The sequence below is a fragment of the Gavialis gangeticus genome, unplaced genomic scaffold (genome assembly GCF_001723915.1).
Source record: "Gavialis gangeticus isolate Ggan-Ray unplaced genomic scaffold, GavGan_comp1, whole genome shotgun sequence".
In the NCBI taxonomy this organism is placed as follows: domain Eukaryota; kingdom Metazoa; phylum Chordata; order Crocodylia; family Gavialidae; genus Gavialis; species Gavialis gangeticus.
This window is the reverse complement of record NW_017729019.1, coordinates 8791621-8806216: the sequence shown is the minus strand read 5'-3', so window position 1 is coordinate 8806216 and position 14596 is coordinate 8791621. Positions and strand designations below refer to the sequence as shown.

Genomic DNA, 14596 nt, shown 5'->3' with positions numbered 1-14596 from the left:
TCTCAGATGAGCAATAATCACCCTCCCTTTCTTAAGCAGGCAGAGAAGCACAGTCCTTGCTCTGGCTCCTCATGGGCAACTGAGCCCTGGCACTGGAAATCTGGAGACCCAGGTTTGTGCACTTCCACAGAAACCCCCATCAGAAGCCATGTCTCCCCCCCGCATCACGAGAGGCTTATTTTCCCGTACACGGTGACTTTTATGGCACCGTGATGGATGCTCGGGCGCAGCTATAACAAAACGTTTATTCTCCGTGGCCTCTGTACTGCTGCAATCCAATTCCATGTCAGGCCGGATGGGGTCAGCAGGGCAAAGTGAAAGAAAACCCCTCCACCACGGTTCCCCCTTACTTGCCCCCACCTCCCATTAAGCAATCAAAAGCACTTGAAGCACCGTCCTTGGTGGCTTGTCCCCACAGTGAGGATAAAGCCTGCAGTCAAAAGCCGTGCCAAGATGACAAGGCTGAGGCATGTTTAGCTGCAGTGTTAAGATGATATGCAACTAAGCACACTTTCAAAGCACCACTTAGTGCCAGAGCAGGAAAAGGCATCGGTGAGTTAAACATTTTTTTTTCATTACCAGGACTTAGCTCAGGTATTTGCTAAACACACCTCACCCGTGCTAATTTTGGCAGGCCCAGGGTTGGTCAGTGTTCAGGATCCTTTTGGAAGAGATTTTTTTGTATAACAATGCTTTCTTTAGCCACACCTACCTGGCAAGAGAGCAGTCAGTCCTTTGACCTATTAGGGAGACAAAGAAAGAAATGTGAAGGCTCGCACCAGGGGGGAAAACGCCTTGGACAAACGTGCAAATCCGATCTGGGAAAGCAGGGGGCTGGGAGGGAGGAAGAAGGGCTTGTAGGAGCAACAATGCGGCTGCTTCCCCCAGCAGCCGTTGCTATTGAGATTGTCAGCCCATCCCTGTTGGCAAGGCTCCTCGGTGGCTGACCAGGAAATGCAGAAAACAGCTCCGGCTGCTCAAAAACCCGTTCTTCGGAAAGTGTCGTCTCTGAACAGCGCTTCCCCGGGCGCTCTAATTGTTGACTTCAACTGCCAAAAAAAACTCAGCCTGTCAACCTAGCCCCTCCCTCCTCCTCCTTCTCAAGGGAGCGGGGCAAGGGATTCGGAAAGCACTTAGTGCGATTGAAAAAACACTGCCTGACTTGCTAGCCCACCGCCTCAAGGAACTAGCTTGTAGCTGCTTTGGGAGGCAGAGCTCTAAATGATATTTTCTGCAATCGTGTTTGCAAAACTGTTTCATTAACTTCCACGCGGTCTGCAAGCAGAGGGCCCGGCTACCAAGGCAGCTGCTGAGATGGGCAGCGTTTTATTTAAAACAGCACCGTCAGGAGTGAGGGAGACAAAGTACTTGGGATGTGCCCTTGGGAGCCCAACATTTCAGACTAGTCCCTCAGCTGGTGTAAATCAATCTCCACGCAGCAATGCTAACTTACCCCACCTGTGGATCTCGCTCTCTTTTTCCCTAGAGCTTAATGCTTTTCTGCTGCTATGCAGAGACAGGGGTGAAGGGAAGGAACAGGGCAAAACGCTGTTTGCCAAGAATGGGCTGGACATCTTGAGCATCTAATTCCCCCTCCCCCACAAAAGCTTGCTTTGCCCAAAATGGTGCCTAATGTATAAAAAAAAAAATGTTATTTCTCAAACCAGAGCTTCTAACCATCTGTCCCTTTTCCAACATGGAATATTCATACATATAAATTATGTGGTGTTGCCAACATCAAGGGGCTGTTACATTACAGTGACAAATGTATACAGTAGACAGGGACATAATTACTTGTAGATAGGAAGACCTGCTGGTATTTTTATTACCCAAACTCGTCATCTTTAGATTAGGGCAATTTGCAAGAGAAATAATAAACGTCACCTAAAGAGAAAGACACGCAACAGAAACGCACGCATTCCCCAGTGCCGCAAGATGCGTCTGCCTGCACAGCGCGGCCAGCAAAGCGTTTACAGGAACACCGCCCTAACTCGTGCAAAGGGTCTCAGCTGACCCATTGCCCAGGGAAGTGGCACTTCAGAAATGGAGCTGGGAGTTTGCTCGTCTCATTGGTCTGCTTGCTTTGGATGGGAGGCAAAACGTCCTCAGCTTCCTCTGTTCTCCCAGATGCCAGCGAGTAGGTCCATTCGTTTAACTGCTCCAGCTCACTGCAACATACACTGGGATCACTTCAGCAAGCTTGACTCCAAAGAAGTTCAAGCACTGCAAAGCAACCACCAATAGAAGGGGCCTTCAGCTAATGAGAGATGCAAGAAATAGATTAAGCTTGCCTCTTACTAGCCACCCCAGCACCAGACATCAGTTCAGGGGGCAGGCGGGTTAAGGGGAAATGGTCTTGGTATGCAGGGGTCAGCTATGACCCAGGAATGTGATTAGTCACAGGGGCAGCTTGGGTGTCATTTAGCGGCATTTTAGAGGCAGAGGAAAAACGCCCGAAGCAAACAGCTTTTCTGATTCGCCCCCTCACCCCTTTCCATTCAAAGGACTGCTGCGAAGTTAGGAATTTCTAAGTGAGACAACGCAAAAGGCCTCACTTTCTATAGACTCAAGGTGCTAAGAAACATGAAGCCTCAGTTACAACATTTGTTTTTTCTCTAGGACATCTTTGATGCCAAAAAGCAAAGCACTCTGAGGACCACACGTGGTTTAAATTCCAACTCGGAAAGACCCAGACATCATTAACAGTGGGGAATTTGCTCCAGCATAGAGGAGCCGAGTCTTAAGTTCTGGTAAATGAAGACTTTTGCTGAGACTCCCAATCCCCTCCACACAGGCTAGCCAGACCAGCTAGTACAGAGTTGGATGCAAGGCTCGTAAAGCGTATTCAGCCAACAGGATCGGTTCCTGTCACAGGAAGAAAGTCCTAGCTCTGACCCTGGCAGCGATGGGTCTAGTTCAACCTTGCCGCAGCCCTCGACCCAAGATCCTGCTAACAGGCAGTGCATTTTGCGTGCTCCAAGGTTTTTGTGAGCAGAATTACAAATCGTGTTCTCTTGCCTGAGCCTGCAAGTCTGGATTGAAAGCACAGAGGTGAGAAGCAGCTAATCTACCATGCAACTACGCCTCTCAGCCAGGCTAATGAGGCAGCGCTCCTCAGATCGGCAGTAAACAGTAAATCACAAGGTTTACCCCAATTATGATTATTAAGTGGTGGGTAGATGGAGGGAGGGGGGTCCTGAGTGGGCATACGCTTCATTTAAACAAATAGACAATGCACATTAGTGCCTCATTAAGAATTTGCCTTTCACCATTACTCAAGCAGCCATGTAGGACACTTGGCTTCTGTACCAAGCAGGCCGGGAAAATAAATTCATAAAACATGAATATGTCCACTTAACATCGGTAATCTGGGATGGTTATGCTCAGTCAGCTGCCTAATTCAATGACTACAGAGGACTGGCTAATCGAGTGACAAGTGGGTCCCAGACTTACTTTCTCCCAGGGTCTTCTGAAGGAGGTCGTGTTTGGCCTGCAGCTTAGTTATCAGGTTCCTGCCTTCCAGATACTCCTTCATTTTCTGTTGAGATGGAAAGAAAGGAGAGGAGATGATCATCAGTGGACAGTTTATTTCTCAGGTGATACCTTTTGGCCTGCATCTATATTCGGTCCGAATTCTACCAGGGTGCTACGTATATCTGGAACATGGGCTGAGCTGCAAATACCTGCAATCCCAGTTTCTCATGCCACAGCCTGAACTGGGATTTGCAGCTGTGTTTTTGGCACTTCCAAGACATGGGAACTGCTGTCTTATGCCCTGCTCTCCAGACATGACCAAGAGAAATGGGAACGCACTTCTATCACGTGCCGTCGACAACTGAATGCACAATCTGTTTTACCAAACTAAAAGGCTGCTACTGTGCTTATTCTCTCACTTAACCTCTTTCACCCCACTTCACCCATCAGATACTGCAGCTGCCTCTGTTCTGGATGAAACACAATAAGAAAACAGGGATGGGGGGGATGGAGGAGGGATGCCATTCGAGATCAGATTTATTCTGCTCAATACCACAAGCCGTTTGCTGCTACTTCTGGTTTTCCCAGCTCTTCACGTGCTCTTGTCGAGACTCTTCCATCCCTTATTTCACAGGCTAATATATTACCCATTTTCATAGTGCTTCAAGTGTACAAAATGGTGTATATTGGGTTGGCAGTTGGGATTACAACAGAGACGGCTCAAGAGACATTTGGCATTTCCTATGGTCCCTCTTCTCACCTATTACAGAGATGACCATTATGGTACAATAAACACACTACACTACAAGCATCTGTGATGTCAAATTTAGCTTGGAAAGTCCTTGGGGTAAGTAATTATAAAGTGCTACACACACTGCTTGTACTGTGCAGACAACGATAAAAAGCACCTTATGCACATATGTAAAGGGTGGCAAGAATCAAGTAAGAAACGTGCATTATTAAGCGACTTTGGAAAATAAAGATTCAAGAGCCAGGAAGAATTCAACTGTTGGTCCCTTGACTGGTAGCGTGCGGTGACAAATCAGTCACACACAAAAAAAGGGTCAGGGCTTCGGTTTTAATTAGCGGTTAAAAAGCTAGATGTTCCTCTGTGCCTCCCGAGTCTGCAAAACTGGAACAGGAATTTCATAAGAACAAAGTCTCTCAGGCAATTTTCAACATTTCCTGCCTCTTATTGGGCTGGCACTCAACGCTTTTGATCCTGAAGGCAGGCAAGCGGCATTAAAAGTGAGCAGCACAAAAGGAAAGATAAAAGTTGAGGAAACATTTCAGGACTTTCAGAAGCATCTCAGGTAAAACTTTAGCAATGATCAGAGGTTTCCTCAGAGCCTGCTCACCAAACCCGAGTTGTGTCTTTTCCAAAAGAGGCTGCTTCCTGCATTTTAGCATTTTTGACAGACAAGTCCCACTCACCTCTTTGAACCTAGAACATTTCATTCAATTTTTGACACCGGCAATCGATATAGCACTTGGGTTTTTAGAAAAGGCATGAAAAATACCAAAAGGACATTGCATTTCATACCCCTCAAAAGCTTGAATTGGGCTGTGGGAGTACCGTATGTCTGACTTGAATGGCACTAAGGTCCTTCTTTGTTTACTAAAATCAAAAGGCGCTAAAGGGTTTCAGCATGTTGCTAGATGTGGTTCATAAGGGATCCACAAAAAAAATTGAAGATGTACAAAACACAACTCCTGCCTTCCTAAACATGCGAGCCTTTCTTTAAAACAGAGACAAAAAGTAAGATTTACATCTTTCTTGAACTGGTTCCGGTCTCACTATGTTCTGGCCTCTTCCAACACTTATAGCCAGCTCCCAACAAAAGCTGGATTTACATGTTATTCTGGCCAGAAAGCAGATACAGGAATTTATGAAAAGTGCATTTTACTGCTTTTATGATGCAAAAGGAAGATAAGTAAGGGGTTTAACTGCATTGCAGCTTGCAATAAAGCACCAAACTGTGCATCTGGAAAAAGATGTGAATTCAATATATATCCCCATTAAGATCAGTTACCACTTGGCTTCCCTTCCCGTCCCCCAGGACATCTACACATTCAGTCCTGCAGAGAGGCACTGGATTGACAGGCCAGAGGATTGAATCCTTTCAGGCATCCCACAGACTCGCATGCAGACAGGGCAACTGCAAGGCAAAGTTTGCTCAAGCTGCCTTTTCTAGATGCCCCAACCCAGTGCTCACACCCCTTCAGTCCTTGACTAGCAAGCTAAAATTCCCCAAGAAGAGGAAACTAGGGGCTAACTTCAAGGGACACTTTGTTCCAGCTGCCCGTGTTGTTCCATTAAGGCACCCGTAAAGCCACCAATTTCGACTGCTGCAGTCTGGGGTGGATGGGACCCAGGGAACCAGCTGCAATATGCTCTTTTCCATTCCCGATCCATGGAGCCATCCAGTCCTCACCAGCTGAGCTAGCAGCTCTATTCTTCCTTGCAAAGCAGCAGCTTTAGAAATGTGTGCAATCTACTTGGCACACAGCAGGCAAACAAATAAAAATCAAAATGGCAACATTCTCCTCCCATTGTATAAAACAAAGGCACATTACACGAGGAAGTTTGATCTTTGTTCTGGTGACAAAGCACTTGAGCTCCTGCCTCCTGGTTCATGAACAACCTTGGTGGAATTGCATTATTGTATTTCACGGCTGCATCCCTCTGCCCATTAACATACTGATGCAGCATGTAAAAGGATGCCATTTGGAGGGAGGCGCCGCAGCACTAAAGAATCGCTGACTCACAGCAAACTCAAGCACACAATTCTGCTTTATTCCTTACCCAGCTTTACTATTTTGCTAGGGAAATTAAATGCCATTGTGGAGAGATGGACTTGTGCATGGAAACAGCAGCTTTCTCTCTCTTAAGTTCGGTCCAGTCTTCTGCTTATATGGCAGGGTCTTTACTTGGGGGCATCAGCATCCCCCAACAGCAGCTAATTACAAGGTTCCCAACACCCTGAAATCAGCTGCACAAGCCCATGTGTGCACACCCATGGCTGACTTCTTTTTTAGAAGGCAAAAAGACCAAACCCTGCAAATTTTGCAATTGATAAAAAAAAATAAAATTTCTAAACCAAATGGTTTAAAATAAATAAATAAATAATGCTTCCCACAAGACAACAGCAGGTTTTAAGAATAAAGACCGGGATACAAGCCGAAAGAGAAGATTCAGTCTGTTACGAGAGTCTGCCTGTGTCCTAAGATTTGGAGTGCATGGTGATGAGGGATCCTTCTGGTGGCAGGACTGCTCAGTCTCTTAACCCCTTTGGGTCAGCCAGGACCCCGTGAAGATAAGCAAGTGTCTGGTAATGAGGTTGGCAACAGCCCTCCTGGGTCCCACTTAAACCCAGAAGGCACGACTTGAACCCTCAACTGCTGAGGCAGTAATGGGTGCTTGTCCATTAACGTGACCCGCGAAGGGGCAGGCGGACTGGCACAAGTTAACCAATTCTTCACCTCCGTTTTCTTGTGCAGGGACCGGGACTTCCCTGCTGTGATAGAAGCCGGACTCGAGGGGATCGCCTTCAGACCTCAGGTTGGGGAGGACCGGGTTAGAGAGCTTCTGGAGGGGCTGGACGCGTTCAAGTCAGCGGGTCCGGATGCTCTCCACCCCAGGGTGTTGAGGGAGCTAGCTGGGGTTATTGCAGGGCCCCTGGCACGGCTCTATGAGCGATCGTGGTGCTTGGGCCAGGTGCCAGATGATTGGAAGGTAGCAAATGTGGTCCCCATCTTCAAGAAGGGGAAGAGGGAGGACCCGGGCAACTATAGGCCCGTCAGTCTTACCTCAATCCTGGGGAAACTCTTTGAGAAGATCATCAAGGAGCACATTTGTGATGGGCCGGCATCAGAAATGATGCTCAGGGGCAATCAGCATGGATTTATTAGGGGGAGATCATGTCAGACCAACCTGATTGCCTTCTACGATCAGGTCACAAAGGCCATGGATGCAGGTGTCGCGGTGGATGTAGTCTTTCTGGACTTCAGCAAGGCCTTTGACACCGTCTCTCACCCCATCCTAGTTAAAAAACTAGGCGACTGTGGCATCGATGCCTACACAGTCAGATGGATTGCAGATTGGCTGAAGGGTCGCACTCAGAGGGTGGTGGTGGATGGGTCATATTCGACCTGGGGGGAGGTGGGTAGCGGAGTCCCCCAGGGCTCGGTCCTGGGGCCTGCGCTGTTCAATTTCTTCATCAGCGATCTGGATGATGGGGTGGAAAGTAACCTGTTTAAATTCGCTGATGACACCAAAATTTGGGGGGAGGTGAGCACGCTAGCAGGGAGGGAGAGATTGCAGAGGGATCTGGATAGGTTACAGGGGTGGGCTAACAGGAACAGGATGCGTTTTAATACGGACAAGTGCAGGGTGCTGCACTTGGGCAGTAGGAACCAGCAGCACACTTACACAATGGGGAACTCCCTACTCGAGAGCACGGAGGCAGAAAGAGATCTTGGAGTCATTATTGACTCCAAGATGAACATGGGCCGACAATGCGAGGTCATGGTTGGCAGGGCTAACCGGACCTTGTCGTGCATCCACAGGTGCATCTCGAGTAGAGCCAAGGAGGTGATCCTCCCCCTCTACGCGACGCTGGTCAGGCCACAGCTGGAGTATTGTGTCCAGTTCTGTGCGCCCCATTTCAAGAGGGATGTGGACAACATGGAGAGGGTCCAGAGGAGGGCCACCCGCATGATCCGGGGACAACAGGGCAGACCCTACAGTGAGAGACTGCGGGACCTGAACCTATTCAGCCTCCACAAGAGAAGGCTGAGGGGGGACCTGGTGACCGTCTATAAACTCACTAGGGGGGACCAGAAGGGTTTGGGGGAGACGCTGTTTCCCCTAGCGCCCGCTGGCATAACAAGGAGTAATGGGCACAAGTTGATGGAGAGGAGGTATAGATTGGACATCCGCAAAAACTACTTCACAGTTAGGGCGGCTAGGAGCTGGAACCAACTTCCAAGGGAAGTGGTGCTGGCCCCTACCCTGGGGGTCTTTAAGAAGAGGCTGGATGCCTACCTGGCTGGACTCATTTGAGTCCCGTTTTTGTTTTGGGGTTTTGCTGTTCTCCCGCCCTGGCGGGGGGTCGGGCTAGAAGATCGACTAGGTCCCTTCCAACCCTCAATCTATGAAACTAAGTACAAGACTATTACCCACTGAATTATTAAGTGTGAGAATTATGGGGAGGGGGAACTCTCCCTGCCCTTGGTGGTGCTCCATCATGCACGAGACCCTTCAAAGTCTCATTTCTGTATGCGCACATTAAGATGTCATATTCATTAGCGACCTGCCACGGGCCCTCACACGCTGCCAGCTGTCTTCGGTGTGACAGAAGGGAGAAAATAGAGAGGTAGCCCAGGTTATTTTTAAAACAGCACCTCAGTTTGCTCCGAAAACCCTTGTCTAAGCCCATTTGAGAGTGAAAGGCCCTAATCTAGCAGAAGAGCTCTCCAGGCAGACCTGATAGCAAGGGCACAAGCTTCTCAGCCTCTTGCAATCTAAGTATAGTCACGCTGCTGCCTTTGGAAGACAGTCCTGTGAAAGCTAAGCTAACAAGTGAAATTAGAAATACCATCTCCTGAAGAAAATGAGATTGAGAGCCTGGACAGCTTATGGTCACTGAATTAATCCAGGAGTAAGATGTGCCAGTGCTTAATTCCAGGATCGTGGCCATATCAGAATTTGAGCAATTATGCTACCTGAAAATACCCTCCTGCCTGTCTCACCCGCACTTCCCAACTTAAACGTGCACAGTGTCGCTGCTGAGCAGCCTTGTTTCTCTCCACAGGTGGCTGCACTTCCTTGGTAAAAAACAAACAAGCAAACCACATTCTTCTGCATTTTCCTCTGGCACCTACAGGCGCTACTCGGGCTGGGAGGTGTCCCAGGGAGTCGCATTAGGAGCATCACAAGCCCAGTGCAGAGTTCATCTCGTTGTTGTTGCAGGGTATTGCTCCAGGTATTTCACATCCTCTTCAATACGCCAAATACTCCCTCCCCTGTTGCTTCCGCAGACCACATTAAAAAGAGGGCAAACTTCAATTTAAAAACAAAGCTTCAGGCTCTTTTGCTGAATTATAAAAGTAGCACTCAATTTGAAAACTTCATATAAATGGCCAAAAAGGGGAAGAAAGGAAAAAAAAAAAAAGTATGTGCGAACCTTCTCCCCACCCCCTGCCTGAGATTTCATTTCTGGCCTGGATTTAATCTCAACACAGTCAGGCATGAGAAGGTCGAGGCAGACTGAAGACACGATGCAGAAACCTCGGATGCAAGGATGTGCTGTTAAGCCGTGATGGTGGGCATCGTGTACTGGCTGCCCTCTCTCACCCACACACCTCTGACACCCCCCCCACCCCATTTCAAATTTTTCCAGCAGGAAGCAGCTGTCGTGTGGAATATATAATAGAGCAAGGCATAAACTTGAGCAGACCTTCCCGCTTCGCTGGCAATGCAGACATTTCTGCTTCCCGAGGCTGTATGGAAATAGTTTCTGTCACTTGTCCCATACCCTTAACTCTCTCTTAAATCTGGGCAGCTCAGCAGTATTTTTTTTTTTAAACAGCATCAAAGCTGACGCAGGCTTTCAGCTCATGGTGGCATGTTCCCAGGATGCAATGGGGAAAAAAATTTGAAACAAATCAGATCATCACTGTGCTAAAGCTACTGTGAGTGATTAAAAGGGGAAACAGTGGTGCACTGACAGAAGCCGCATGACACTGCTGCAAGATTGATTATTGGGGGGGGGTTATAAATAATGGTCGCCTGTGTCCCCTGGGCCTTGTGAAGATTTATTTATAAATTCATTTTTGGAAAGTGCTTTAAAAAAGAGCCAGCACTACACCAGGGCTTAATATTAATGGAAAAAAAGATAATTGACCCAAACCCCCTCCCCACATTTTATTTTCCTTCCTACCCTTCACTTGTAGGTACACACTGCAAATGAAGGTGTGATTGCAGCACGGGCAGGCATGCTCCTGCTAGCTTTAGCTGGGAGTGCCAATGGCAGCACATGCTGCCCAAGCTGGCGGGCACTCTGAGCACGGGCTTGCATCTTAAACTTGTGGTGCCCTGCTCATGACCCGTGACAGCTACAGTAAGAGCTAATACATGTCTGCCCACCTATGCTGAAAGGAAACCTCCTGTCCCAGTCTCGGCTGCAATTATCTCCTTGCTGCCTGTCCTACACACACAGACAAGACTAACCTGCTGCTCCAAATACAGTTCATCTGACAGAAGCCCTCAGCGAAGACCTAGCTGGTCCCTGCAGAAGAACGGCTTTGCCTGTGTAGCTTAAACCGGTTCCTGGAACAGAATAAACTATAGCCCTCTGCCAGCATAACTGCATCCACCTCTGGAGCTTTACCAGCAGCGCTACGTCAGCTAGGGTGCAGCCGTCTTAAGCCGTATCGATGTGCTGGCAAAACTCAAGTGTGCCCAAAGCCATTAGTATCCACGATCGCAACATATGGAAGCTGAAAAGATCAAAAGCCAACACCCGGCTTGTGTACAGTGTGATGCTGATAATTTCTGAAGCCCTTTCTCGTTATCCTCCACTGATCGTTGTGTGTTAGGTTTTACCTGAAATATAAATGATATAAAATCCAAGGGGATCAGGCTCTACCCTGCAGTGTTCACTCTGTACGCTTTGGTTTTCTTTCTTCTCTGCGAGTGCCTCGCCCACTCTGCTTTGTTCTCATTCTCATTAATGCTCATCTGCCCAATTCCACACGCACACATGCAAATAAATGATTCAAAATCGGAAATTCTTATCAAGGATATTTCTCAGTTCCCCCTGTAGGAGATCAATCAACTATCTGATCTGACTAGTTAAGGGGCGCTTAATACATCAGCCTCATGCAGTTCCCAGTTATTTTATTAGGGCAGCATGTGACATGACAAATAGCACCTCCGTTTCTTGGAGACAGCACTACAATCCTGCTGCAACTCGGCTGGTCTGGCGGTGTGGGAGCCGGGTATTAACAGAGAAATAAAAAGGCACTATGAATAGCGAACTACCCCCATGATTTTATTTTTGTGCACCTCTGAACATGTGACGCTCCCTTTGAGAGAGTACCCACAGTTCAATTAAACAACATTTTTCTGGTTCTGTGATCATGAGCAGGCCAGTCAATCGCTCCCTAATTGAATCAGTGTCTCTGGCCACTTTCACCTTCCACAATGACTTAAATTTAATGTGTTATTTTAAGTATCTTCAGGGCTTGCCTAAAGGAACGATAAACTCCCCGACATAAACCATCCTGACAGCCAATGTAATTTGTACAGAACTTAGCAATTTTAATAAGCAATACCATCCTTGTAAAAGGAATAGAAAAAGCTTTAAAATGTAGCAACAGACACTTAAAAAATGGTCTGAATGTCATGAATGGGAGAGATTTGAATTTCACTCTTTTTTTTTTTTTTTGGAAGAATAAGTTAACACAAAATGATGCAATGGTTCAACATAAAACAAGCCAGGCAACACCCACACATACAGAAAGTATTAAGAAAAAAAAGCCCTCAATGCCTTAGAGAAAGCATGTCAAGTAGTTTAAAAAACACTGCTTTGAAATTACAAGAGAGGAAACAATGACACCACAGAACGAAACAGATGAACGGAGAAGTCTCCCGGCGCACATATTTCAATGAGAAGTATGATTTTGAAAATTTTAAGTTACAGACCATTAGTTCTTGATAGAACATGGATTTTTAAAGCCATTTCAGTTGTAGAGGATAAATTAACAAATGCTTCGAATTTTCCTGTGGGTGACCTGCAGTCCAATCTCACGGACCAAATCTGTATGTCCAGCTGAGCAAGTCCCTTTCCACAATTTTAAATTGCCCTGCCCAGCCCCAGACAGATGAGACCAGATTTTACCCAGGCAGATCATCTCACAAGCCACGCACTCAATTAGAATCTATAGGAAAAAGTATCTAAATGATGGGTTTTTTTTAACTTCCATAAAAATCATTTCACATTACCATATTATTTGAATAACTTTAGTTGCAGAAAGCCTTTTCTAGGAACCTATACTAGGAAAGTATCACGCTCTTGTACTCCTTTCTGAAGCAGGTAATCTTGCTAGAACGATGCAAGCTCCTTTTTACGTACTTAAGGACCAATCCAGTAACGAGAAGCATTTGGCCCTACTGGACCCATGCAGAGCCCCCAGACCTTTCAAGTGAGGGCAGATGTCTGCCCACACATCACAAGTTACAGGACTGAGGCCCCACAATATAATGTTGAGCCAACATGGTTTTTTCCCCACCCCGCCCCCATCTTAAAAACTAAATAAAAATGATCTGTGCTGATCAGCTGTGAAAAGGCACGAGTGCAGAGAAACTAGTCGAGCCCGAAATACAAGAATTAAAAAGAGGTTAAAAGTACCCATTTAAAATCAAGGACTTGCTAGATAAACCAAGGGCCGGCTTTGTTTGACGTTTCCTCACTGCTGTGTAACCCTGCAAAACAGCGGACCTGGTGGCAGGCATAGCTGCCTATGCCTATATTCCAATTTGACTTGGAGGATGAATCAAAAACACGTCCGTACAGAAGTTAACATCGACCTCAGAGAGTAACAGGAATACTTTGGAGGATAAGAACAGTCACGGCTCTTTATGATGGGGACAGTACAGCACAGGCAACTCCGCAGTTCCCCAGAGCTTCAAGCCATTGCAAACACCTTGCAAATCGGGTCCCTTACCGTGAAGTAGAACTGCTCAGTCTCCTGCTGATTAGCCCGTCGCTTGGCAATGCTTGGCTTGCTCATGAAAGTTTCAGAGACAGTGGATTTGACAGACTCCATGGAGTTGCTGTACTGGAAACAGTCGGAGACATCAAAGTCCTCTATCGTGACTATATCCTGGATAGTCTGGAGCGTAGCTTCCATCGTTTTCTTAACCTGCCTCAGCAAGGACAAGAGTTAAAAAAATACATGCAGATAAGAAGCAGCAGGTGAAAAAACAGGGAATAAGTGCCCCAGAGCATTTTATTAATAACTAGTATTACTGCCTCCAAGTCCTATGGGCCGTAACCACAGTATAAGCTCTGCTAATTAACAGAGCACATTTCACAAACAAAGGGCTGGCAGCAGATTGAGCTTGTGCTGCTGTGTGCTCTACATACCCTGCAGCACAGACACAGTTTTCTTCTCCAGGCCCGAGCAGGGGGAATAGGGGAATTTAAACCCACAGCAAAGAAAAATGCCGGATGGAAGAGTGAAGTGCCGTCATCCTCCTCTTCCTGCAGCTAAATCTACTGGGCATCAAATGAACTTTGGATTACAAGGGGACCTTGCTGCAGTCTGCTAAGTCTTTTACTGAAGGGCAGAAGCAACATCTGTGCTGCCTTCCTCACAACGGGCCTGTGAACAGGCTGCACAGATAGCTCAGAAATTCCTGGGGGGCTCGAGCTGTGGCTCCAGTTCTTATGAGCTCCCCAAAATGCCATCCCTCTCGTCTTCCTGGATCAGAAGGATGGCACAGCAATACAGGCCTTTACAGCACACATTCTGGGCTTACGAAGGGAAAGAGGCAACAGAGGTCAGGGAGTGGAATCTCTCATTGTGCCAACAGGATACAAGCCATAATTTCCTTGTATTCCCCTTTCCAAATAAGATCTTATCATGAGAAGTCGCAGGGCCGATTTCTTCCTGCCCTGCACTTTGTGTGGTCAATTGTACGGGTGCTAATGACTACGGAGATGCAAGAAAATGGCAGGTTAAGGGTGCCACCGGGACAGCAATCCATCTGGGCAAGGGCAAAACTTGCTGTTTACAGCAGCCCCAAAACTACCCCCCTGCACAGGCATGGAGATCACAAGGAATTCACAGGAGGCTTCCTGCAGCGAGACAGGGAAGGAACCTCTATTTCCTTTCCCATCTGCTGGCACACAGACGTGCTGTTCTTTAATAGGTTGGAGACCACCTCCTAGGAAATTTAAGAGCAAGTTGGACAAAGCCTTGTCCAGGACGGAACAGACACAATGACCCAGCCTAGAGCAGGAGCCTGGACTAGATGACTTCCTGAGGTCCCTTCCAGCCCTGCTCTTCTATGACATCAATTCTATGCCCAGGTGGTCACATGTAGCTTCCC

At 47.2% G+C, this 14596-nt stretch overlaps 1 protein-coding gene across 3 annotated transcripts in view; it reads right to left on the bottom strand.

Annotated features, from left to right (window-relative positions):
- SRGAP2 (SLIT-ROBO Rho GTPase activating protein 2) overlaps positions 1-14596 on the bottom strand; it is a 206589-nt gene that overhangs the window by 44429 nt on the left and 147564 nt on the right. For all 3 annotated transcript variants that reach the window (XM_019514009.1, XM_019514010.1, XM_019514011.1), the window contains exons 9-11: positions 13207-13404; positions 3454-3538; positions 713-740 (exon numbers count right to left, since the gene is read on the bottom strand). In XM_019514009.1, coding sequence (XP_019369554.1) covers positions 713-740; positions 3454-3538; positions 13207-13404 — 311 coding nt within the window. The remainder of the gene's footprint in view (positions 1-712; positions 741-3453; positions 3539-13206; positions 13405-14596) is intronic.